The following is a 14,515-nucleotide window of genomic DNA, read 5'->3' as shown; positions in this document are numbered from 1 at the left end:
GAGGATTAAACGTAAGTGTTCCGTTTATCGAGCTGCTAAAGAAGGTACCTTCGTATTTAAAATTTATGCGAGAAGTATTAATGCGTAAAAGGACCATAGATGATGTTGAGACAGTAGCTCTGACGGAGGGGTGTTCTGCACACCTCCAAAATAGGACCCCACCTAAGCTTGCCGACCCTGGTAGTTTTTCGATACCATGTCACATTGGAGTTCAATTAATTGATAATGCGTTGTGTGATTTAGGAGCAAGTGTTAGCGTGTTACCCTTGTCTCTGGCCAAACGATTAGGATTCACTAAATTCCATTGCACCAACATGACGGTCCAGATGGCTGATCGGACCTTGTCATGACCTTTAGGAGTACTGCAAGATATTCCTGTGCAAATAGGAAGATTTCTTATTCCTGTTGATTTCGTCGTGTTAGACATACCCGAAGATAATCACACCCCAATTATTTTGGGAAGACCGTTCTTGCACACTGCGCAAGCGGTTATAGATGTCGGGATGCGCACTCTAACTTTTAATGTCGGTGGTGAGGAATTGGTTTTCGCTAAACCCGCTACTCATAGGGGTTCCATGCGTGTTTTGGAGTGTCATGCTATTCCTGCGGTTGGTGTTGATACACCACCCATGATTGAGTCACCTTCCATCCCCGTTGTTGATATTGAGTCCCCACGTGTTGCTACTCTACCTGTTACACCTACACCTCCGCCTCGGAATGAGAGCGATAAGGAGGATCGTGCTATTGTTGTTACTTGTACAGGACCTGGATGGAGAGCTTTGGCGCTTGACCAAGGCGAAACGAGCTCCAATGTTGGAATGGGAAAGGGCGACGGTGGCAATATGACACGTATTCTAGCGGAAGAAATAAAGCTGGGACATTCGTCGGAAAGTGGTACCTATGTCTGGAAAAGGAAGTTGGAAGTTACCGCAGCTGAGGGTAACTCCGTTAGCCAGAGGCCTAGCAGAGGCCTGAAGGACTTAATTGAGCTATAGCCGGGTTTGCAACCCCGTGCAAATTGTAATAGACAATAGATTTTTGAATTCCTTTTATTGTTTTTAAACTTCTTTATTTGCGTTAGACACTTAGACTATAGACATTTTTAGCGTAGAAGACAATTGTGGACTGTAGACAGTTTGCTGGTATTTTTGGGATGTTTTTACTGTCAATTTTGCAGGGACAGAAAGCCGCGCTCAAAAGATGATACATTAATATGCGTGCTAGCAGGAAAAGACCTCGATCGAGGGAGTCATACCTCGATCGAGGAGATTTCTGAAGAAAAAGAGCTCGCTCGAGGGAGTCAATTCTCGATCGAGTAAGCAGAAGACCAAGGGACAGCCACCTCTCGATCGAGAGGTATGAATTAACTCGATCGAGAGGATCTGAGAGCTAAAGCTCTCGATCGAGAGACCTGAAGCTCGATCGAGAATCTCCACGGGTATATAAAGGGAGTTCCTTTCTCGATCGTCCTCTTTATTTTACTCGACCCCAATTTCTTCACTCCTGCAATTTTCAATTGATCAATTACCTTGCAAATTTGATTTTTCTTGCCCAAAATCCCTCTACATTTATTTACCCATATAATTACCATCCCAAATTAATCAAAAGCCCTCTCCCAAACTCCATCTTTTTCGATTAATTCGAGTTTTTGGGTTTTTAGGGTTTATAAATTCGAATTTTTTGAATTTGTGCTTATTGTTTTGATTAATTAAGCTTTTGTGGGTGTTCTAGCATCAAGTAAGTTCGTCGTTACTCTTCTCTTTCAATTAATTGCCATTCCCATTCCCTTTTTCGTGATTTAGGGTTTATGTGATTGTTTAGGTCGAATTTTCCGAATTGAAATCACATTTTAATTATTAATCTTGATGCTATTGTAGTTATGGATTCCAGTAAAGAAATCCCCGTCGCTGAGACCGTACCTGAGACCGCTGCTAGTGCTCAGACGGCTGCTCCTTCTGTTGGTATCGTTATTCCAGTGATCACCACCACTGCAGCTTCAGCTGCTGTTTCCGTTCCAGTGACGGAGAAACCCACAGCCGCCACCGAGGTCACAAAGGCCAAGGCTGTGGGAAAGGTGACACCGGCTGCCTCTACCCCTGCCAGGCCCTTTTCTATGCTGGGTCGAGGAGCCACGCCTCGATTCCCGCAACCTGGTATGATGCCGCCTAAGCCGAGTCAGCAGGCTAGCCAGCTAGCCATTACTTCCAGCTCTTCTGGGGCTGTTGTTACGAGAGAGGCCACTCTTACTCCTTTACCGGAGTTGCCCACGGTACGTTTTGCTTCCGCGGATCACCGGACTCGGTTATCCGCTTTACTTCATTGCCCCCTCTCCTCCACCCGTTTCATTGCGCGGACTGACCTTGAGACCTTAGGTATTTATGAGGAGGTCTGTAGTTTGTTGAATGGGACGGGTATGTCGGGTCTGATTACCTTGCATAAAGCTGCTATTTGTATCCCTACATACGAGTTTTTCAGCTCCTACTCTTTTGACACCGACTCTTACGCTTCCAACCACTCTAGTCCTTGCATTCACTTTCGACTCCGCAACGAGTCGCACCATTGGACTTTGGCCAGGTTTGGGGAGGTTCTAGGCCTCGTCAGTGACGGCCCCATCGAGCCACCTCGGGATATCCTTCAGCCACTTTGGGCTGCGCTTTCTCACACCCCTTACCCCGCGCGTAGAGGAGCCCATGTACACCTACCTGCCCCCCGTTACTTCTTGCGACTTATGGGAGAGACCATTTTTGGGCGACCTGAGCCCAATAACGTGACCAACACTGAGCTAGAAATTCTCGCGGGGTACCTCAACATTGACTACGGTACCCCGTTTGTTCTAAACATTGCTTATTTGGTAGCTCAGCATTGGAACGGAATTGGGAAGAAGGTCAAGACCTCTCGTTGTCTCGCGGGGGGTTAGTGACTAGGATTGCCCGCCATCTTTACCCCTCTGAGCCTGGACTTACTGCGCCTCATAAGCAGGCTTACCTTGACTTGGCTGCCATGGTTGACTTTGCCTGGTTCCCTAAGAAGAAGGGCATGAGGACGTGGAAGATTTGTGGTTCCACGTCTGTTACCTTACCGTGCCCTACCCTTCCTCCACTTTTACCGCTCCCAACTGCTGCTGAGGGAGCGAGGCCACCTCCACCCACCTACCACCTTACCTTCACCCCTACTTATTCTTCTTCTAAGAAGAGGAAGCGGGAGGCCGGAGCCCCTTCTTGCTCTCAGGCTCAGACTCAAGCCCAGACTCAGGCCCAGGCTGGACCGACACCCACGCCTACGCCTTCACCTACCCCCACTCCTTCTGGACCGGTCATGCCGGCCAATTTTGTTTGCCCTTCTGCTTTGGTGGCGCCCGAGGTCTTGGACCAAGGGCGTCGTGATGCCTTGCTTCTGGATATGTGCAGGTACCTTTCCGACATGAGATGGGATCAGGCTCTTGCCTATTTCGTGATCTACGAGTTCCACATCCGGGCACGGCGACCGATTCCAGAGGGGTGGCCACATCCCTCTTTCTACCGATACCCAGAGGGTGGGTACCCTCCACTCCCTTCTGACTCAGAGGACGAGGTGGAGGAGACACCGGTAGCACGAGAGTTGCGGTTGCGGGCTGAGCAGGCGTCACGGCGAGCTGCCAAAGAGGAGGAGAGGGACCCCCCATTTACACCAGGTGCGGAGGATGTGGCTAGAGATGACGATTAGAGGTTCCTCTAGTTTGTTGCTGATTTGGGGAAGCCATCTTGTGAGTACCGTCTTCCTTTTTTTTTTTTTCCATCTTTGTATTTATTTATTGTATTTTAGGAGCATGTATTAGGTTTGCGTACCCCATCTCCCATTTTGCTGCTGTTAGCTAGTTGTGAAGACAATGAGGACATTGTCTGTTTTGGTTTGGGGAGGGTATATGCATCCTTTTGCGTCTGCATCTGCATTTTGTTTTGCATTCACGTTTACTGCTTTATATTTTTGCTTTTCATTTAAAAAAAAAAAAAAAAAACCAGAAAAATCTAAAATATCAAGTTTACTTTTGCATATAGTTGAGTCGGATTGGAGTTCTTTAATGATGACATTGCGCTATTGGTCAAATATGTCATTCCTTGCCTTTTCACATCTGCTTAGCAAGAATAAAAAGTGATTTCTCAAATTTTGTTGTGGAATTTACTACGGATTATTAGACTTGACTCGTAGTTTTGGCAAACTACTTATATATTCTGAGATATAGAGCCATAACTGGTGACATTCATGACCAGTTTTCATTAGGAACTGAGAGTAGTTACTCCCCACATTTCATTGTATTGCATGTATATGAGTTTTGATTTCTTTTTGCCTACACGCATGGGTTTGTGGTCGGTATCACGTGTTTTGAGAACTTTTGCATCTCCCCTTTTCTCGTTTTGCCCCATTAACTCCACATTAAGCCATATCTGCCAGTTGCCTTAACTACATCCCATACTTAGCCTACCATTATGCCGAGCTAGGTAGTAGTAGAGGAAATTGTTGTATTTGTACAGTTTATGGTTCATTTTGTACTGTTGGAGTGAGTATTGATGAGAAATATTGGAGTACGCTGAAGTTGGTGCTCGATCGAGAGATTATATGGTCGATCGAGCCTTTGATGGTCCTAATAGTTCTCGATCGACATGTCCATGTGGTCGATCGAGTGGATTGGAGTTGGAACCTCTCGATCGAGTGGCATCATTCCTCGATCGAGAGGGTTGTCCTGTGTCAGCCACCTTAAAAAAAAAGAGAAAAAAAAAGAAAAAAAAAAGAAGAGGAGAATGGCTGGAAAGAAAGAAAAAAAATGTATTCTTTACCTCTCGTGCTTATTCATACTTTACGAGGTATTTTTATTATGGATTCTTGTGTTGTATATGCCAAATTATAAGGCATTGAGTTATTTATATGATTGGGAGAGTGGGATGTATTTTATTATGGTCTTGGTTAGGTTCTAGCTCGGCTATTTTACCTTCACATTTCCATATTTGTTTTGCCCTTCTTACCAATTGAGCCTCACATATCCATATTATGCAATTGTTCGGCACGTGATAGTCCTTGAACGGTGGTTTTGCGTGTGTACGGTGATTGAATCATTACTCATGTTAGTTAGCTTTACATGTTGTGTTGGTCGCAGTCTAGGTGAGAGTCTATAATTTCTTCTTTCTCTGCACACATATTCTTACTTACCATTTGCTTTGCTGAGAGAAGAGTGAACCGGGAGAGTCCAAATTTATGAGTCTTGCAAGGTCGAACGTCCAATGTAATTCCATGATATGCATAAATTTGTTCACTTACTTTGAGCTTAGCAGTAGTTGATTTTGTGCATTAAAGCGGTTTGGCATTGACTAGTAGTTAGCTCTGAAAATTACTCCTTCCCATTAGGTCCTTAGTTGCATTTAGTTTGCTTGAGGACAAGCAAAGGTTTGGTTTGGGGAAGTTTGATGCGTGCATATTATATAGACTTTTACGGTCCCTTTTGGCACGCATTTCTATGTATTTGAGTGATATTATGTCACTTTATACCCCGAATAGGCTACTTTGTGCGTCTGTTGCTATTTCGCAGATTTGTAGCGGAAACCAACCTTTAGTGGCCTCGAGATAGCATTTCTGGAAGATGGACGGAAAAGAAGACGAAGGACTCGTGCATGGGAAAGCGTGAAGACGAAACTCAACCAAATTAAGCAAGTCAGAACTACTACGGAAGCTGAGAAGTGACTGAAGATCTTGATCGACCTTATCTGGCTGTCGATCGAGAACACAGAGGAACACAAGCCTTCGATCGAGCTGCCCTGTGCTCGATCGAATTGTCAAGCCCTCGATCGAGCTGTCCTGTGCTCGATCGAGCTGTCCTGTACTCGATCGAGAGCCTTAACCTCTCGATCGAGAGGTTCTCCTTTACGTGGGCTATTAAAGCCCGTAGGTTAATAAAGCAATTCGTGAGTTTTGTTATAAAAATTATTAGACGAGTTGCTAGGTTATTATCTTTTTGACCTATCATTCAATTTTCTACATACATTTTACTGCTTTTTACTGTTCACTGCTTGGAATTTTACGATCTTGGATTTGGTTGTTCTTTACGCCGGATTCGCTATTATAGTATAATTCTTTCCCTTAATCTCTTCTCTTGTTTATGTTTTATAGTTGCTCTTTTAGTTTCGTTGATAATTCCTGCTTTAATCTCGTCATTGCTTTATACTATTGTTACATCATGTTTTCCGTTAGCATTTCGTCATTAGTTATGTTAGTTAATATAATTAGCATGCGTAGCTAATTTCTTTATATGCCGGGATGAGGGAAACCGTGTTAGAAGCATGTTAGGACGACTACTAGGGTAGTTATGCGGTAGGAATCAGGTCTAAGCAATTTATTTGTAGTTCGGTTGAATGAGTGCACGCAGGAGACCGTCTGTTTAGTTAACCCCCGACCTGGATCGAAAGATTGGAAGGGTAGACTTGATTAGTTCTGATAATTGACTCCTATGAGGGCGAAAGTCAAGTAGGATGACCTTAGGGCGACTTTAGACCGAAAGGTGTAGTCGGGTTTGAGACCGAAAGGAGATAACCTAGCCCTTCTTACTAATAAACTTACCGACCTAGTTATTCCGATAGTGTGTAGAACACGGCAGACTGAAATCCTGGCATATCTCTCTTTATCTGATAATTTATTTACGTCTCTCTCTATTTTTCTCTTATACCCTTATTTCCTCTTACCCTTAAACTTTAGTAGTTAGAATATCAAATTCAAAACCCCCCCAGTTTGTGACCGACAGATTAGACTACGGTTAATAGAAAAGCCTCTCTGTGGATTCGACCCGACTTCCCTAACTATTTATAGTATAGGCTTGTTGGCATTTATTTTTGGTGTTGAACGACACGCATCACTTGTGTTTAATGGTACATACCCTATTGAATGAGGACACCTCCCCTCTCAAATCAATCCAAATACCAACCCTTTCAACCACCTTCAAATGGATGTCTCCTATACTCTTCAAATTGCTCAAAATCCTTCATTTTCAATACTCAAAGACCCCACCCCTTCACATTCAATTCAAACAAAGAACCAAACAACTACATGTTCTACATATGCATCAAGAGATGATTGGGAATTTGGTTAGAAAAACGGAGATAGATGAAATTGAAAATTGAAGTTGGTTAGAAAAACGGAGATAGATGAAATTGAAAATTGAAGTTGGTTAGAAAAACGGAGATAGATAAAAAAAAAACAAAACAAAACAAAAAAAAAAAGGAAAGAAATGGGAAGGCAATATGCGAAATGTCCAAGTGATTATTGGAAACGAAATAGATGCAATTGAAAAATGCAACGGTCTTGGGAAAAGAAGTAAAACAAAATATTTGGAAGAACACTGTTTCTATGCTCAAAGGTCAAGATAAATTTTTGTCATGAATCTTCATGAAATGAGAGCAACATATAAGAAGTTGATGTTCACCCATCACATGTTGTGTACTAAGGAAAATATAAGAAGTTGATGTTCCTTCATCATATGTTGAGAACTTATTTCGGTGCATACCTTGGTGGTTTCAATATACAAAGTCCAATGCAACAGTAGAGATGACTGTGACTCAGACCTTCATTGTCAAACCTTAACCATTTTGCTATCTTCTTCATTATCCTCAAAAACGATGACCAAACTTCCGCACCCTGAATTTACCCATAATCAAACTTGTCTTTTGCCTTACACCTATTGTCCCTCTCTCATTATCATTCGGTGGTGTACTCATTAAACTATGGTTTAGCCTTGTTGAACTTTGTGTTTGAATTCATGTTTAAACCTTTACTTTGTGTTGACCTTGTTATTATGATACAACCATGGTTGTCTTTCATGTGACGTCTCATGCATGATTATTCTGTGTCCGGGGGTAGCCTCTTACCCTTTTGATGATGTCAAGAGGGGGAAAAGGGAAAATTCATGTTCTTTCTACTTGCTTATTGATTAAACTCTTGCTATGTGGTGGACTATATATGTTAGTAATCTTGTTCTAGGCTTTGTGTGTTTCTTAAGTTTACATTGCTCTTATTTCTACCCTCATGATTTATCTTGGACTGACCACTTAAGGGGGAACTTAATGGGAACATTAATTTTATGGGGCTTGTCATCATCAAAGGGGGAATTTGTTAGGACCTATTTGTTGATGATGACATGCCCAATCTAATCGTGTTTCTAAGTGTATCATTTCAGGAATAATGCAACCTCCTTAAGCAAGAATTAATCAATATCAAAGTCAAGAATGGTTGATAATTTGCTACCCAAGATTTAGAGTCAATTGTGTCATCTAATGTACAAGTTAGGGAGTAGAGTATTTAAAAGCAATAACAACAGTCAAGACGACTGTTACGTTCACAAGTAACAGCAGCCTGGACTGTTGCCTCAATTCGTAACACTTGAACTCTTTCTTATCTTTCAAAAGGCTTTCACGTGTCTCTTATTTTTGAAAGATAAAACTTCAGATTTTTATTAGGATTTGGCCTTCAATAAAGAGTGGGTTGAATAATTATTATTTTCAAAATGTTTCCTCTTTGTGCAAATTCAACCCTTTGGTCTTTTAGAAAACAAGAAATGCTTTTTGCCATATTTGTGTAAACTTGTCATCATGTGACTTGTCTTTCCTTCTTTGTTTTCTGAATTTGCATGAGCTTTTATGGATAATTTTCAAATACTCTTTCTCTCTTTTTGCTTTTGCATAAGAACCCTCTTTGGTGCAAGTTTGGGAGATTGTTGAGACTCATCACATGTGAGGTCTTTGACCCTTCAAAACCCTAGCAACTCCCTTGCTCATCCTCTCTATAAAAGGAGTGCCTCATCCTCTCATTTCTTTAAGACTTTTCAGAGAAATCAAAGTATTTTTGCAAAATTAGTTTTTAAAGAACACGAAATTTTCTTTGCAAAATATCTTCTAAGTCTTCAATTGCGACAGTCGAAATCACTGTTACTTCACAGTGTTCTACCTCTCATCTAGAAATCGTTTGTACCAATAAGTTATCCTTCTCAATTCTTTTTAAGAATCAGTCTAAGGAAACTTGGTTTGAAAACATTCTAGTTAGAGTGTAGAGTTTGCAAAATTGTTTTCAAGTTTTCAAATCCTTTTGATATTTTGCAAAGCTTTCAAAGTCGATCTTCAAGTGTTACAATCACAGTGACTGTTGCTTTAAGTATTAAACTCTCTCACTTATGAACCGTTTGATCTTGTAAGTTGTCCATATCAATTCTTGTTAAAGAATCAGTCCGTGGAAACTTGATCCTTGTAAACGTTCTAAGTTAGAGTGTTGAGTTCTAGGACGGAGTAGTCCTTTAACTCTTGTGGCAACCGGGGTAGGTTGTGAATTGTAGAGTCTAGGACGGAGTAGTCCTTTAACTCTTTGGCAACCGGAGTAGGTTGCGAGTTGGCTTGTCATAAGAACGGAGTAGTTCTTGGACTAGCTTTACAACCGGAGTAGGTTGGTGTTTTTATTGTACGGGTCTTTTAGTAGTCGGAGTAGATCACTAAAAGAAATCAATAAAAAGTAGATTGGACGTAGGTACTTGAGTATTTGCCGAACCAATTCAAAATCTCGTGTTTGATCTTTCACTTTATTTCCGCTGCTCTTTATTTTGTTTGCTTTGCTTTGCTTAACCTTCGAAGTAACAGTTCCATATACTGTCACATTTGGTCTGCAATCTGTACTCCATAAACCGAGACAAATAGCTACAGTCAGAACAGTTGTTACTTTCATACTTCAGCAAACATTCATTTTAATACTCGTTTAATCTTGCAATATTATTCGAAGTATTCTTTCATCTCTTTTGTTCATATAACTCACTTTAAATCAATAAAGTTGAAATTAAATTTTTTAAATAGTACCTAATTCACCCCCTCCCCCTCTTAGGTACTTGAATCCATAACAGTAACAGTAACTTTTTATTAGATGTTCAAAATTTATCGTAAAATGGTCAATACCGTATCCGTCTTAATTTCAAACGGATTCAATGATTGAAATGAAAATTTGCGCTTATAAAAAGCGCACCTTTGAAAGACTTCAATGCACAAATTAAAAACACAACAAATATCACTTCTCTCTTAAAGCTTATAAAAAAAATTCCTACGTACAACCGGAGTTACTAGGTACGTTTATATCTTTGATTTACTCTTGATTATCTTATTTTTATTTTCATTCTTTTAAATGAAATCTTTGGATTATTCTAGTCGAGAGCCTAAATTCAAGATACAAAATTTCATCACCTTAAAAAGTAAAAACTTTGGATATGTATAGTGGCATGACGACATCCAACCTGAATCCGTATCCTATAGTATGTCTCGATGTTTTAGTAATCATATTTCATATCGGGTGCCCGATAATAAAATCGGTCATAACAATAATAACTAATCTAGATTGGATTTGGGTAAAATTATGTTTTGTGCCAACTTAGACTCACTAAATAAGTGATCTTAACTTCTGACATCATTTAATGATAAAAGTTATACTTGGTAATACCTAATAAGTAGTACTCGGTAGTCATTTAATGATAAAAGTTATAATTATAAATTGTCACTTTCTAACAATAAACTAATAGTAAATTTTTATCAGATCTTCAAAGTTTATCGTAAAATGGTCAATACTTTATCCGACTTAATTTCAAACGGATTCAATGAATGAAATGAAAATTTTCGCTTATAAAAAGCCCACCTTTGAAACACTTCCATGCACAAATTAAAAACACAACAAATATCATTTCTTCTCTTAAAGCTTATAATAAAAGTTCCTATACGTACAACCGGAGTTACTAGGTACGTTTATATCTTTGATTTACTCTTGATTATCTTATTTTTATTTTCATTCTTTTAAATGAAATCTTTGGATTATTCTAGTCGAGAGTCGAAATTCAAGATAGTTGATTTCTTTACTAGGTCTCGATGTTTTAGTAATCATATTTCATATCGGGTACCTGATAATAAGATCGGTCATAACAATAATAACTACTCTTGATTGGATTTGGGTAAAATTATGTTTTGTGCCAACTTAGACTCACTAAATAAGTGATCTTAACTTCTGACATCATTTATATAATAATGCTAATTAACAGGTATACACAAAAAATGAAGTCCTGGCTAATAGTCACAATAACATGGACTATCCTTCAATCATCGGCTTTGATAGCAAATGCAATCCATCATGACCTTCATAATGCCACCAAAGCTCAATTCGAGACTTTTCTCACCACTATTCGAACCGAGGTTAAGGATCCGAAGCTCAACTACGGTGGTACTGGTATACCCGTAATAGGTCCACCCACTGCCACATATCTCAGGATTGACCTTTTTGTTGCTGAAGGATCTGTGGCTCTTGCCCTTAAACGCAGCGACTTGTATGTCGTTGGGCTACTAGCTAAGAACGATAAAAACGTAAATCGGGCTTATTATTTCAATGGTCAAATTACTTCGTCTCAATTAGACAAACTTTTCCCTGAGGCAAAGGGTGCTGCAAATCAGCAAAAAATAACAGAGTACGCTGAAAATTATGCATCACTTGAAAAGGCAGCCAAAATGGATAGGAAGAAAGCCGGGTTAGGGATAAACAAGCTTGCTACTTACCTTAATGCGGTAAATGGGAAAAAGCGTCAGGTGCAAGCTGAAGCTAAGTTTATGATGGTTGCAATTCAAATGGTGTCTGAGGCAGCGCGATTCAAGTATATCGAGCAGATGATACTGAATAATTATCCAAATGGGTTTAATCCCGATGATAAGGTTCTTATATTGGAGAGGAACTGGGACAGGATTTCGGCAGCAATTAAAGGTTCTAAGAAAGGAGAGTTTAAGACACCGCTTGTGTTGAAGTCTCCAGAGGTAACAACCTCTTGGACAGTGAGCAAAGCGACCGAACTGAATATGGGACTACTCAAGTATCTCGGAAATGCTCTTTTGGGGTCGTCTTCTGGGGATAATTATGCTGAAATTTGATGAAATTTTATTAATGAATAATGAATAATGAATAATGTAATGAATAATGTAATGAATAATGAATAATGAATAATGAATAATGAATGTAATTTACGGTGTGTGATTTGCGAATTGTAGGTTCGACACATTTGAGTGTCTTTGTCATCGATTCATCGAGTCCTATGTATGCGGCGTACTGGCGTTACGGTTACAATAACGTTTTCATCTTTGAATAACACTGCGTATATTTCAATCGATTACAACCAACTAACCAAGCATCCCCAATCCCCATTATCGAATTTCGCATATCCTTTTTTTTTTTTAAAAAAAAAAAAGTAACTCAATACATGCTTGATTCTACTTATAATAACTCAGAATGTCAATTGTAACTCAAATGATAATGTGTCACATGTGAGTACTCCGTATTGAAAATAGATGAGAGAATTGTAAACCAACGAACTCTTTAACTCTAATTTTCGAGATAAAACCTCGTTGATCTTATGAAATAGACGAACCTTCTTTTTAGGCGTCGTCAGCCACCCATTGTCTTAAAGTATTTAGTAATTTACCTTTGAAAATAAATTTTCAACCAAAGGCCAATTGCTTTACTCTGCTATTGAAAACACAACCAATCTAATCTACTTCTTTTTCTAATAAAAAAAAAACTCATGTTATCTTAAGATGAAATGAACATGACCAAACACCAATTGCCTTACTCAATAGCACTATTGCCAATTGGACTACATTGCTAAATTTTGATATATTCCTTGGCTTAGATTGTGAATTGGTCGTCATAATCAAGTATTGTAATGATAATTAGTAGTAGGGATTAGTACAACTAGCAGATTAGCAATAAAGTATTGAATTATTGCTTGTTTATGCTAAGTCAAGATCAAAGAACGCAAGCGAAATTATAATTTAATCGAGGAGAGTTAGTACAATAGCGCAAAAACAAATTGTTGTTTAGTAATGCAAACGATATCCATTCAACCAAGTACGACCATGGCACGAAAGAGGAATAAGTAAGCCTAGACCTGTCAAATCCCAACCTAACCCAAGAACCGACCATAACCCAACCCGTAAATAACCCGCAATCAATTTGGTTTTTTCAACCCGAACCCAAAAGATACTGTTAGTTAGTATATATTTGTAAATATTATGTGAATATCTCCTCCTGATTACGCTCCTAGAATATCGATATTATAGTGCGATATTATAGTTGTGAATATCTCGTAATTATAGGAAAGATTGTTTGTACACATATTATATATATATATGAATGATAATCATAAACCCTACTCAAGGGGATTACAACTATTGACATGGTATTAGTGAATGAATAAGATCTCGATCTATTCACGAATCCTGCCTGTGCCTCCATCCTCATGCTATTTTTCGAAGTAGCATCACCCACCTGCCTCACGCTAAACTGCCTCACGCACAACAGCCATGACAAACGATCGTCATCCCCCAAACCCGGCATGCATCCCGTGTTTATCGTCTCCAATATTCAACACAAAATCCGTGTCCTTGATGGCACGAAAGTGACATATGCGTCGTGGGTTCGCCTATTTAATTAAATTTCATGCTCGTGGGTATAAAGTTTTGTCCCACATCGATGGAACTACCTCCCCCGCCAAGACAGATGACTCATATGAGTCATGGTATGAAGTCGACGCTCATGTTCTCCAATAAATCTACGGTACACTCAGTGATGAGCTTCTTCCCCGCGTTCTTGAAGACGAATCTACGGCCCATGAGGCTTGGGTTCGCGTAGAAAAAATCTTCAATAACAATAAAGGGGCTCGTGCTGCTGCCCTCGGATCTGAGTTTAATGCTCTTCGATTGGCCAATATGCCCTCGCTTGAGGCCTACTGCCAACGCCTCCACGAGATCGCCGGAATGCTCAAAGATGTCGATGCTCCGGTCACTGACCGCCGTCTCGTTATACAATTGGTACGTGGCCTGCCTAAAGAATACGACACTGTTGCATCCTATACCAATCAAACTTCCCCCAATTTTGAGACAGCCCGTAGTATGCTTGAACTCGAACAGCATTGCCAATCTGGTAGTGATGAATCTGCTACTGCACTCGCTGCTCCTGCTGCAGCCGCCACTGATGCGTGGGTTGACAACGTCCCAAAGGCCACAACTCCGGGTTCATCTCGTCAGCCGCATCACAATTCTGGAAATTCTGGTAAAAATCATTCTTCTCGTCGTCAAAACAATTATTCCAATAATCGTAATAATAACAATACCAATCGCTCTAACAATAATTCAAGTAATTCTCCACAATCGGGTGCCCCTCAAATGTCTCAATGGGCGCCTCCTGCAACCTGGCCATTACCCTGGACGCCTCCACCGTGTCCTTATCCCACTTACCCCAGGTGGGTTCAACTGTGGCCGTCTCATGGTATGCCTCAACCGCGTCCAACTTATCGCACTCAACAACCTCGTCCTCAGGGACATGCCTTTGTTATGGAAAACGAAGCCCCACAACCAACGGACCTGAGTCAATCGTTTCAAGTTCTCTCAGTCCAATTTCACATCGACCCATCGATTTTGGTAGTTTTGAAACGAAATCAATTTCT

General features: G+C 40.2%; 1 protein-coding gene across 2 annotated transcripts; it reads left to right on the top strand.

Annotated features, from left to right (window-relative positions):
• The first annotated feature begins 10,031 nt into the window (after window positions 1-10,031).
• Window positions 10,032-12,177, top strand: LOC141647290 (ribosome-inactivating protein saporin-7-like). Of its 2 annotated transcripts, none has more exons than XM_074455423.1 (2): window positions 10,032-10,112; window positions 11,072-12,177. In XM_074455423.1, the coding sequence occupies exon 2, from the start codon at window positions 11,085-11,087 to the stop codon at window positions 11,943-11,945; it is 861 nt and encodes a 286-aa protein (XP_074311524.1). In that variant the 5' UTR covers window positions 10,032-10,112; window positions 11,072-11,084; the 3' UTR covers window positions 11,946-12,177. The 2 variants fall into 2 exon arrangements, with proteins under 2 accessions (XP_074311524.1, XP_074311523.1); XM_074455422.1 differs by lacking the exon at window positions 10,032-10,112 and adding an exon at window positions 10,704-10,775.
• The last annotated feature ends 2,338 nt before the right edge of the window (window positions 12,178-14,515 follow it).

The sequence above is a fragment of the Silene latifolia genome, chromosome 3 (assembly GCF_048544455.1).
Source record: "Silene latifolia isolate original U9 population chromosome 3, ASM4854445v1, whole genome shotgun sequence".
Lineage (NCBI taxonomy): Eukaryota > Viridiplantae > Streptophyta > Magnoliopsida > Caryophyllales > Caryophyllaceae > Silene > Silene latifolia.
This window is presented reverse-complemented; position numbering and strand designations above follow the sequence as displayed.

Bases quoted from the DNA above. Each gene is read 5' to 3' on its own strand.
- LOC141647290 (XM_074455423.1), top strand. From the start codon at position 11,085: ATGAAGTCCTGGCTAATAGTCACAATAACATGGACTATCCTTCAATCA.